This window comes from Pagrus major, chromosome 7 (assembly GCF_040436345.1).
Source record: "Pagrus major chromosome 7, Pma_NU_1.0".
Classification (NCBI taxonomy): Eukaryota; Metazoa; Chordata; class Actinopteri; order Spariformes; family Sparidae; genus Pagrus; species Pagrus major.
In genome coordinates this window covers 12,016,895-12,029,566 of record NC_133221.1, presented here as the reverse complement: position 1 = coordinate 12,029,566, position 12,672 = coordinate 12,016,895, and the positions used below count along the sequence as shown (strand labels likewise).

The 12,672-nt window shown below is 42.0% G+C and overlaps 1 protein-coding gene across 2 annotated transcripts in view; it reads right to left on the bottom strand.

Moving 5' to 3' along the window:
• Positions 1-3,341: 3,341 nt before the first annotated feature.
• The window catches only part of LOC140999894 (nuclear receptor coactivator 3-like), a 64,921-nt gene continuing 55,590 nt past the window's right edge, over positions 3,342-12,672 (bottom strand). Inside the window, exons 14-23 of one of the 2 annotated variants that reach the window (XM_073470459.1) lie at positions 12,392-12,550; positions 12,022-12,252; positions 11,600-11,705; positions 11,320-11,491; positions 10,676-11,002; positions 9,679-9,777; positions 8,387-8,639; positions 7,818-7,995; positions 7,496-7,700; positions 3,342-5,989 (exon numbers count right to left, since the gene is read on the bottom strand). In XM_073470459.1, the coding sequence (XP_073326560.1) occupies positions 5,978-5,989; positions 7,496-7,700; positions 7,818-7,995; positions 8,387-8,639; positions 9,679-9,777; positions 10,676-11,002; positions 11,320-11,491; positions 11,600-11,705; positions 12,022-12,252; positions 12,392-12,550 (1,742 nt within the window). In that variant the 3' untranslated portion in view covers positions 3,342-5,977. The remainder of the gene's footprint in view (positions 5,990-7,495; positions 7,701-7,817; positions 7,996-8,386; positions 8,640-9,678; positions 9,778-10,675; positions 11,003-11,319; positions 11,492-11,599; positions 11,706-12,021; positions 12,253-12,391; positions 12,551-12,672) is intronic. The other variant, XM_073470460.1, reaches the window with a different exon arrangement.

Below are 12,672 nucleotides of genomic sequence, written 5' to 3'. Positions count from 1 at the left end.
ACACACACACACACACACACACACACACACACACACACACACACACACACACACAGGAACCCCCCCCCATCCCATCCCCCCGAAAACCTTATGGCAATAGCCTACAATAGAGCTATTAGTTTGATATCTGCAGAGAAGAGCAGGCGCTGAATGTCATTACAAAGAAGAGTGTCAAAGTATGATGCATGAGGATTCATGGGAGAGACATTAAACATTTATTTCTGAATAAACTGCCTGAACTGGATGAGGAGGAGGAGGTTGTGAAACCATCCATCCAAACAGCAGAGAGAGAGTCAATAAAGAAGAAACTGACATTTGGACTCAATTTGAGTATTATCTGTGCCAAGATCACTGCATTAACTCAGACGCCAGATGTCTCATTTTTAATTTATGATCATATGAAAGCTTTATCTTGTTTGTATTTATTTTTTGTTTTAACTCCCATGGCTGCTGTTTATGGAACAGTAAATCCTCCATCAGAGGGCTTCCCGCTGATCCTGGGTCTGGCAGGGCACTCTTGATGTTATAAAACGAAAAATGTCGTAATTCTTCCCTAAGCTATAATCTTTTAACCTGTCTGGTGTAAAATGAAAGTGTGATAGCTAATTGTGCGAATACTTAGCAACCTTGGTGTAACTGTTGGGAGGTTTACTTCTACTTACAGCCCGACCAATGCTGGATTCATGGGTCTGATGCTAATACAGATATTAGGGTGTAAAAATATTCAAATATCAATATAAAATACATAAACACACATTTTTTTAAATGATCCCTCACATGTGGTCATCAAAAATATATTATATTATATATAAATATATATATTATTCAATAAGTGTTTGCTCTACAGCTGTCGCCCACAATCAAGTGTCAGTTTTGGCCCTTGAGGGGAAGAAGTCTGGGCACCCCTAATCTGAAGGAAAAGACAGAGGATTACCAAAGTCATTACAGTTCATACTGAGGGGAAAATAAATATGTGAACCAAATTTCATGATCATTATCAATCTAGCTATCTGGGAGGTTTTGTGAAAGCCAAAAGCAGGATTCAACATCTGGGGACCATGACTGGTTGTCCAAAATGTCACGGCATTTTGTTGCCTCTGGAAAAGAATAAAGATCTTTTAATTCTTACTCATCAAACAATAAAGCATATAAAACACAAAATAACGATTACATAAAAACCAAAGTGAAACAGGAAATTGCCTCTTGTTTTTGGCTCTGAATGTGTCCGACTGTTCCTCCACCTACAAAACTGCAGGTTGGGGTGTTGAGTGAGTCAGCCAGCAGTAACCTGGCAGCCAATCTTCAACTGACAGACACTGTAATTTTATTACAAATGACACTCAAGTGTACAAAGGAAATGTCATTTAAAGCTTTGAGTGGGAGGACAGGAATCTGTAGGTGAGAGTACAGTAACAGCAGCGGGTCGGGACAGCCTGGAGGTGTGAGATCTTTTCATTGGTCGCAAAATCATTAAGAGTAGGAAAGAAAGTGGGATGATGAATGACAAAAGTGCTCACAGAGGTGGGGGGTGCAGGAAACAAACAGCAGATAAAAGGGAGGCTGCAGACAGCAGCCTGAACCTCAATGTCAGCGACCGACTGCAGCCAGTCTGAGAGGAAGCTCTTGTCTTTTTGCGTTCACTCCTGAGGATTTCGCCACAGATGTCCTTCACACTCTCAATTCCCTCCACATGTCTATGCCTCCCGTCCACACACGCACACACACACACACACACACACACACACACACACACACACACACACACACACACACACACACACACACACATTCACACACACACACACACACACACACACACACACACACACACTCCTTTGTGATATTCAGGAGATTAGGAGCAGAATGTTTCTCATGTGAACAGACAAATGGTCTGTTGATAAAATTATGAGCTCATTGTCTCTTAAAGAATAGCTGCAGTGTAGAAGCTTATGTCAAGTACAATTTAAGCTAAAAGACAAATATCCCCATGTGCTCGGTTACATTCAGGAACATCAGCCTGGCGGACCAGCAGGTTTAATGCCACCCTAGAGGACAGACAGTGAGGAATTGAGGACATGGTTCATTTTTAGTTTTGTTGTCTTGTGTATGAGGACGTAAGGGAAGCACTTTTTTTTTTTTTTTTTTACTAAAATGTCCTCCATTTACACTGATTTCTTTTGGCTGGTTGATAAAAAGAAAACTTGAAGTTGTGCTGCAGGAGGACAACCTTTTTAGTAGCAGATTTTATAGGATAACAAAATAACTGGTCGTTTTGTAATAAAACTGTTGGCAACACTTTCGATGAAGCCTGTGTATGTAATACATTATAACCAATAATGAACATGGCTATAATGCACCGATAGCACCTTATTATCACAGTTATAGGCACTCATGAATAGCCGTAACTCTTTATAAAACATAACATAGCATTATAAACATAGTATAATGTGTTAGTGCCTGTAAAAAAGTAAAAATTAACTAAAATTATATAAAGAATGAGAAGAAAAAACAGTTATGTTTAATGACGTCTGTGTATTGTGTTGCAGAGACATCTACTGGAGTTAGCTTGCTAACCAGCTAGCCCCAGCCAGATGTAATACGTTACAAGCTGGTTATAGGTCACTATAAGTTGTTAAGTTTAAACTCCAACGCTTCCTGTGCGCCCAGTGCAGCTACAGTTAGCGGTTACTTGAGTGATATGCTGCCCCCATCTGTTCTGAGTATGAAGTCTACAGGTGGCCAATTCTTACATATTTCACCTTTATTCCTTATAACTTAACAACTTATAGTGACCTATAACCAGCTTGTAACGTATGACATCTGCCCGTAACACTTACATAACTTATAATCACATTATAATGCTAATAATAGTGATTATGATGTTATTATAATGTACAAGTATGAGAACTTGAATACACTATGATCATTGCAAAAATAGTGACCAGTTATTGATACTTGACCTTATGAGTCATCATTTCAAATGACACATAACATAATATATATAATAACTATGTTGAATATGTGTTATAATGCGTTATAGACATTAAAATGTTTGACCACTGCAACTGTATGTTTGGTGTCTTGTGAAACCATGAGGTTTGGGCACTTTGTGTGCATCACACTAAAATACAAGAAATCACAGACACACACACCTCCCAGTTTATGCAGACTGTCAGACTTCAGTCCTTGTGGTTGTTGTTTCTGCAGTAAAACACACTTTCAGTTCTCTCTACAACATGACTGGACACTGTTTGCCTGCTGCTCACTGACAGACCGAGCTGTGGCTGCAGGATTGTCGAGTCATGTGTACAAAATGAATGCGCAAAAAGACAGCAGAGACATTGTAATGTTTAAATATAAATTTGTATTTACATCGATATTAACATCAAGAAACAAGGTAAGAAAAGAAATGCAAGAGTATTTTACATCCTGTAATAATGACGTTATGTTTCCCAGATGTGTCTTCTCCTTTCTTTAGCGCCGACGACGCGCAGAGAGGAGTTTCTTTCCTTTAAAGCAAAAACAGACATTTTTTTTTTCAACATTTGTAGATTAAGCTTTCATATTCTTCATTGAGACTGGGGTTAGAAAAAAAAACACACAACTCCAAGCTATTATTCTGAGACATAATGACATCAATCATGAAACCTCCTTTCCAGCTTAGAAAATCTCGACATTCTCGTGTGAAATAACCGTTTGCAGCACCACATTTCAACTGGCCATAAGTTCTACAGAAAGGAAGAAACAATCACAAACAAAAAAAGGAGTCAAACCACCTCAGCAGAACCAGACTCATGTCTACTCTATGTCATACGGATGGGGGTATAATATATGCAATTAAACATATTTAGTTCAATGTATATTATAAGTTATGTGCAACAGTAAAAGCACACATGAGTACTTGCACGATCTACGTCAGGAACTGTTTCTACGCACTGCAGAATGACAAACAAAAATCTTTGGATTGAGCGTGTGTTCCAAGGTAGATTTCTTAACAAAAGCTTCACAGGAAATAAAATAAAGGCAAACTTAAATGTAAAAAAAAAAAAGCCACCTGCCAGAAGATTTGACAGGTAATTAGGGGCTCAAACTGTTTATTGTGTTGCCCCCATGAGGACAAACCGAATGGACTAATGGACAGTTATACGGCGGGTCTGACTTCCTGCACAATTCACAGAAATTCTCAGGAGTGAAATTGAAAAAAGTCACACATGGAAGCATGAGGTTCGCTTCAGAAAATATCAACCCCACATACTCATAAGACATCTGGGCCCCTAGAAGGCTAACACAATCATGTGTCAACTCTTTTTTTTTTATATTTTGTGTTTTCTTTTATCGTCAACAGAAAAATAATTTATTTAAAAAAAAAAAATTACACACTAGCACCTCTTTAGCTAAGACCAGCACCACACAGGGCTTTCTGAGAGAAAGTAAAGAAAAATCTACACGTACTGCTTAGAAAAAGGAGGCCCTTCCTCTCCAACCGATGGTTAAAGTATTGAAAATAAAAGCTGACCTATGACGGATTAAGAAAATTACACTTTTAAATATCAAGCCTTACAATCTGTGCAAAAACAGTATGTGACCTACAAAAGCATATATATATTTATATATCGTACATTTGAAGCCTATTTACAATTCATATTCACAGACGAAAGGAAAACAAAGAAAGCTCCAAACAAGACATCAGGTCTAATACTGCAGTGCCGTCGCTTTGAGTAAAACATACTCCAGCTTTGTCCTCAGAGGAAAACCAGGAGGAAGGATTATTGCTCGAAATCTGCACACTGAAATCTTAACATACGCTTAACTTTCTTGCACAGCGTGAGCTCATATAGACATAATCTTATAATTGGCAATCAATTTCATTTCTGCGCTTGTCGTTAACACTGTAAATTGGCACGAGGTAACCAAAATATCTGCAACATTTGGATTTAAAAATTACCTCTGGAATGATAAAATGATCTGAAACTGTATAAATATAAGTGGAGTTCTGATCATTAATAGAAGTCCAAAATGGTTCATTTCTTCTGTTGTAATAAATTGGTTCACTGTAGACAAGAGTGTTGGATAAAATCTGTGCTTACAGCCTTTCTACTGGTTCCCACTTGAGAACAAAGACCACCGAGGTTACCCATTTCCAATCAACAGCCCTCAGTCACTCAAGAGAGGAAAAGGTCGGAGAACACACACACAAAAATAAACAGTAAATGTCTGCTGCTATTCATTAATTCTTGGGTAAAGGCCTCTATATTGCCACAATCCTTTTTGATGTTGGCCTTTCCTTAAAGTGCAATCAGCCAACGAGTAATTCAGTCGTACTTCCCGGACGACGAAACAAATGTGCTACTGCTTAATGACATTCATCTGAGTGTCACAATCTGATGGCTCGTCATCGAGAACGGGGTTTTCTTCAGCGTCGCAGAGATCCTTCAGGAGCAGCAGAGAGGCGAGAGGAGGAGAAAAATCCCAGTTCGGAGTTCAGAAACAAGAGAGGAATCCCAAATTTTACATCTGAACACAGCTTCATGGTACATTCGACAAAGGAGGGGATGTCAAGTCAAGTGTCCATCCACCTTCACTGTTTGGTCCAGCGAGTGGTGTGTGTTCACTGAGGCACACACACGGCTCATAAAGAGAGAGAGATATTAAAACTACGAGAGGAATCTCACATCTGTCCGACTGTCTCGGGATTGTAAATGAGTGTAAATGTGTCACAGTGTTTCTGATTCTCATGTGACGGTCTGACTGCTCTCCTCCATGTAGCCAGACTAACATTACTGGCAGCAAGTTCACTCCCCCGTCTGGTGGGAGTGCAGCACTACACACACACACACACCCACATACACACACCCACACGCACACGCACATCCACACGCACACCCACACTGCTTGATCCTCCACACACTCCAGTGCTGCAGCCGTGTCCTGTCTCTGGATGGAGATCACAGTGAGACAAAAGCTTCTGTCATGATGCTCAGCAGTATTTCTAGATCGAGGGGAAGAAAAGAGGAAACAATTGTGAAGTGCACGATTTACCAAAACTGTCTGTCCTCAGAATAGCTTTATTTAGACAGGAGAGATTCACAGTTATAACAATAAGGACAGTATGTTCACTGAAATGGTTATTGGTTGCTGTAATTGTTTCTCTTATCCATAGTGGACACAAACAAATCTCAATTTAAGCCATGCAGAATGAATTCTCAGCCCCTGTCCTGCACAGCTGAAGTTAAAGGGTTGGTTCACATCCGAACTAACGTGTTAATAGTCACACAATAACTAATTGAGCCACTGAGGTGGCAGTAGACCAGCAACTAAGGTTAGTGTTTTTGTCAAAGGAGGCATTTAAATGAATAATATGAGCAAAATATGTGTGAAAGCACATTCGCAGTACATGTTTATGACTGAGGTGGAGGGGATGGTGGTGGGGTTGAGCGACAAGGCTGCCAAGCCAGTGACTGCAGTTCGAAACCGCGTCTCAGCATTTGTAAGCATGTTTAACCAGCCATGTTTTTGGCAACAAAGAACTGATATTTTTGACAGAAAGTCGGCACATCTCCTGCTTATCTTGGTTATTGATGCCATTTAATGTTTTTTAGTTTTTATATTGTGTGTTTTGTTTTTATTTTGACCTGTAAAGCACTTTGTTTTGAAAAGTGCTATACAGATAAAGTTCATTACTGTTTTTGTTGTTATTATAAGTAGCTAGTAGTATATGAAACATGATCAGTCAGAGTAATACAAATAAAGGAGGTATCTTTATTAAGTTAGTCATCACAGTATGAAGTTCCCTCTGTGTTTCCACAGATGGATCAGTCAGGTTTCTGTCCAAATGTAGCCTAAAATTTTAACAGAATTTCCAGAGAATCAGCTAAAGAAAATGCAGATAAATGAGCATTTTCCACAATAACCATTATGTAAATATTGGGAGTTGGTTTGCAGAGATAAACCGGTGGTTGTGCTCCTTTTTCTCAGTCGGGTGCTATTAAACCATTGCAGAAGAAGAGGACGCACCGAGATGAGCACCAGTCAAACAAAAGGCAGAAAACATGATTTTAACATGTCATTTATGTTTGAATGACGTATTAATCTAAAGAAGGTCAGTGTTTTTGTTCGTCCCATTCTACATGTAGGTCATGATTAAGTCTGTTTCCTTTGCGACATTTTGCTTAAAAATACACAAACTTTTCCAGCCAAGCGGAATACATTTTTTTTGCGATATCTCAAGATTTTCTTTTAGAATTTCGGCCAAATGGCGGGATGACACACACTCAGTGTTAACTGGCTGAACAGCAGCAGAGGGCGAATAACACAAAGCTGAACATTTGAATAAAGACTATAAGTTTGGGTGCTTTCATTTCTTTGAGCCTGCTATGGACAGGAGAAATGTTGACAGCAAGCTATAACCTTTTCGTGTACGTATGGGCATGCTAGTTTTAAGCTAAACCTGAAAAAATGTGAACCTGTCCTTTAAGTATTTACACACTCCACATACCTGATCAGGTCCCATAGGAATGCGTCCCATCACCATTGGGTTCATACCCATCTGCCCTCCCATCTGACCCATGTGACCTCCTCCTCCACTGGCTGGCATGCCCCCGTTCATCATCATGCCCCCGTACTGGCCTGGATTCCCCTGCTGCCCAAACTGCTGCTGCCCTGGAGGTCCCTGCTGCCCGAACTGCTGCTGAGGGTACGAACTGGTGAAGGAAGGGAGGTTTTAAGTGTTCACATTGAGGAAAACAAGACCTGAAGCCAAAGATTCTCCTGACAGCACAGTGTTGTGGTACCTGCTGTAAATGTGTTTGATGTCATACCTGGTGCGTCCCATGCCTCCCTGCGACCAGCCTTTCATTTCCGCGCCTTGGTACATGGGACCGCCCTGCGGGTGCTGTTGCATCATGGGGTTTTGAGGTCCCAGGCGGCCGGGCATCATGGCGTTAGGAGGACTGCCGCCTGACGGGCCGAATGAGGGGTCTCCCTGCTGGCCCATCCCTGAGGAGACAAATCATGAAGCCTCAGCTCACTCCTCTCGTCACAGGAAAGACATAATGGATACACACTGATGAATAAAGAAGACGAGCCTGATACCTGGGAGCGTCTTTGATACCCCGATTCATTTAGGATTTTTTATAGCTTTTATGTTGTTGTACTTAACTCCGAACCGAGCCGAGATCTCTCTCTCCACTATTATTATAGTACACATCTTATTTTGTCTAACTAGAGATGTATATGGACTCCCTTTCAACAAATGTTGTTTTCTGTTACAGAAATATGCCAAATTTCTTTTTTTACATGACAAATACGACACCAGAACACTGCAGTGCACAGACAAACCACCAGGGCGCAGCAGTATTCTGCTGGGCACTGGGCTCAGTAGACTCACCGTAGTTCCCACCGTAGCCAAACTGCTGGGGGCCCGGCTGGCCCATGTTAGGCCCCCCCATGGGGTTGTCCATGCCACCGGGAGCCGTGACGTTTGGAGGAGGACTGAAGCCTCCTGCGGCTGCAGCAGCGGCCGCTGCCGCCTGCTGCTGCTGTTGCTGCTGCATCAGCATCATCATGCGCTGCCTCCTCATCTGCATGGTGACCATCTCTCTGCTGCGCTGAGCCATCATCTGAGCGTTGATGAAACCCTGCTGCACAGAGGAAACAATCAAGAGGGATTTAATACATTTGGAGCTTCAATAAAATATTTGTGTTATAAAATGTACAGCATGTATTGTTAAAATGTGAGGAACGATCAGGACCTCTGGACAAAAATCTGTCAAGTTATTTTAATTTAAAAAGGAAAAGTATATTTACACCGAGAGTATTAAAGTATTAAATTAAAGTCAACAGAGGACATGCCAGCCATCAGCATCATCTGAGTCTGGAGATGAAGGTAGACTCCAGGAAGAAGTCACTGTATTCCTTTAAACATACTTTGGGCTGCGGCCATCATCCCTCTCTCTCATCCTCCAGCTCCTACAGTATCTGCCTCCTGTCTATATACTTTCAATTAAAGGATAAGAAAAATAATAAATAACAGAAAATCCAATAAAGATTTCAATAGAACTATGGCAGCCCTTGAAACCTTCAGATTTCTTGATTTATAATCTCTTGGGACATGAAGGATGACTGCAGAATGGACTCCTAAAAAGGCGCAGCAGGTGATGTACCTGCCACAGGATCTGTGGAGGCGGCTCTGCATGACAATCAGGACGTAAATTGGCTACAGAACAGGACAAGACAAGACTAAAATTGACAATCAGGTCTGCTGAAAGGTTCAATACCACATTATGAATTCAGCATTTATAAAGTATTTAGAAGTTGTTACTATTATTAATGTTGTACAAATTCTTTGTAGAATAATTAGAGGAACAGTAATACGATCGGCTTTCTGGGAATTGGTGATTATCTTTTTTTTGTGATAATGCTGTTTGTTGGTAATCCATTAATAACTTTCAGCATTAAGTCCATGTTTAAAGTTATTAAAGTATGGATTTTGGTGCAGGTTTATCCATGAAAAAGACTTCCTAATGAACTGAAGAGATAAAAAGTATCCTGATGGAGAATAAAGCACAACCGGAGAATGTGTGGATGTGTGCAAACTTGATTCTGATACCACATTAAGTCTCATATTACAAAATCCGTATTTCGGTGCTTCATCTGTAAGAGTTGCTGTCTGTTATCTACCTGTCCTCCCATGCTAGGCTGCATGCCGGGCCTCATGCCAGGGTTGCCTCCTGGGTTCTCCATCTTCATGCCCATGCCCTGCCGCGTCTGATTCATGAACTGAGGAAGGAAAAAGAACATTTAACATAAAGATGGAGGAGCAAATGTTACTCTGACCTCTGTGATGGTGTGTTCAAAGGTCTTAAAGAAAAATAAATGAGACAGCTACAGATCGTCCAGAAAGTCCTCACTAATACCAAGAAGGTCAAGCACATTACACCTTAAATCAGTGCACGGGCTTCCTGTTTGTCAAAAGATGGATTTTAAATTCTTATTTCTTGTCCATAAAGCATTAAATGGTCTCGGGCCTAAATATTTCTGATTTACTTGTATATTATGAAGAATCCAGACCCCTCAGGTCATCGGGAACTGGTTTACTCCAACCAAGCAAGGTGAAGGTGCAGTTGCAGCTTTAAAGCAACATCATGACACTTTTTTACCCTAAAATAACAGCTTCAAAGTTATTTTGATGGTACAGTGTCTTCTAATAGGGTGAATGGTGTCTCTGTCTCAGCCCCTCTGCCCCCCTATCACTTGTTCCTACACTATGTAACTTCAGCGAGACGGTAGGATCACAGCGTTACATACATGTTTACTTCAGGACACAAGTTTTCAACACATCACATTGTTATTAGGTAATGAGTTTTGTTTGTAGTTAGCACCTACATTATGTCTGATGAATTGTTGCTGACCTGGGATTTGTCATGACCTGTCATATATTTTTATATGACAGTGGTGTTCCAATTTCTACTTAATGTTCCTTTAAGTGCTTTGTCAGCTTTGTCAATTGTCAGTTTATTTTAAATCAGGGCTTAAAACATAACTGTTTACTGTGGCTTTTGAATAATTAGATTCATAACTTGAATCTGTGTTTCCAAGTTCTTATTCATCAATTTGTTGATTTCCAGCTACTGTAACATTGCACCACTGATAAACTGTTAACTTCCTGTAGTCATACCTGCTGTCCCTGCAGCCTCTGCTGCAGCTGGAGCCTCATGGGCTTGTTGGCGGTCATCATCCTGGGTCTTATCATGTTGCCACGTGGGTGTCCCATGCCGCCCATCCCACCCATACCGGGGAAGCTGCCACCTTGGCCCATCTGAGAGAGCATGGGTCCAAAGCCTCCCTGCTGGGCCTGTCCCTGCATGGGGTTTCCTCCATAGCCAGACTGCATAGGCATGGCGGGGGGTCCGGGATATCCCTGTCCATAGAGAGGCTTCTGGTCCAGCACCATGGACGGGTCCTGGCCTGGAAAAGGCTCCATCGGCTGCTCAGATCCCTGGGTCTGAAGAGGACAAAAAGAGAAGTTTTTTAAACTTTTCCTCTGATTGATTCATTTCCAATTGGTTGGTTCTGTAATTGTCTTTTTCTAAGCAGCACAGACAGATCCCTCTGGGCTCATCTATCTCCCTTTGGTAAAAGAACAGTCTGAACACGTTGAATCATGACTGCAATATCTAAAGCAAAGATGAACGTACGGCTCACTTATGAGTCATGATATACAGATCGATCAGTTCCCCTTTTACTTTACTTCTAAAGGGAGCTAGAAGACCACAGAGGGTGTTGTTACTCCAACGTCTTATAGTTTCTGTGATCACCCACCTGGCTGACGAGGTCTGGGATGCCGAGTGCACGGTCTATCTCCTCCAGAGCTATGCCGTCCGTGTTATTCAGCAGAGAGTCCAGCTGGTCAAGAAGCGCCCGCTCGTCGCTCTGACCCTCACTGGTGGTGGGAGGCACCAGGAGATCATCTAAGGTGTTGCCAAACTGGCGTCTAAGAGACACGAACACATGAACACCATCACATTTAGAATAAACTGTCTCCTGAGCTCGCTGCAGCTAATCAGGAACTAACACAGACAATAAGGAATAATGCACTCACCTGCTACCCTCCATGCCCATCATAGAGTCCGGCCAGGAGGGGGACTGGTTGGCCTGGCCCTGCTGGCTGAAGGGGCTCATTCCCATGCCCATGTCAGCAGAGCCTCCTAAACCATGACAAGACAATATGTTAATACACATTACAAGTGTCTGGGCAGTCAAAACCAAAGGGTATACACGTTGGATGTAATGGAAACAGACATAAATGATGTATTAGTCGACATATGTTACATATACATATAAAAACTTCAAAACAGGTCATTAGGGAGGATTCACCAAAGAGTAAGCAGTAAGTAGTTCTTGCACAAGGTCTGCTACAACTGTGTCTTCTTTTATAAGCAGACTAAAAACATTTATTTTTGCACAAGCTTTAGACTAGGTCTTAAAGGATTTGTTAACAGGAAGCACTTGGCTGGGACATACCCATTTCCATGAGCTGCTGCTGCAGCATAGACCTGCTGCCTGGTACGCTGTTGGAGCGGCTGACCATCGGTCCAGACATCATGCCCTTACTGCTGTTGTACTCCATGCCTGGGCGCATCATGGAGGGGTGCCCTGCTGAGCCCACTGGGCTGGCACTGGAGCGGGGCATTCCCCAGTCCGCTGACCCCCCCATGGGAGACCTCTGGGGAACCATGCCCCTATTCATTGGTCCTGGTAATACGGAAGCAGCAGATGTGTCAGGAAGTGTTTAAGGTGAGCAGTGTCGACATTTACCATCTTAAATTTGTGTCTTTAAAGTCAGGGACCTAAATTCGCTAACGAATAGTGAGAGAACCACATGAACACACACCCATGTTTCCTGGGTAGCCGTCTGGGCTGCCCATCATGTTCTCCTGCTTGATGAGCATGGGGCGTCTACCGGCTCCTCCGGGCCCACCTGGAGGCTTCCCATCAATGGACATGGCCCTCTGGAAGGGCCCCCGAGGCCCCGGACCTATTCCTGGACTCCCTGTACACAAAAGGTATAAACACATTAGTCACACACTTCTGTTTTCCTCAATGATACGGAGAATATAGAAAAAAAAATAACACCTCAGTACCCTCCGGCATTTTGAAAATACTAATATGTAT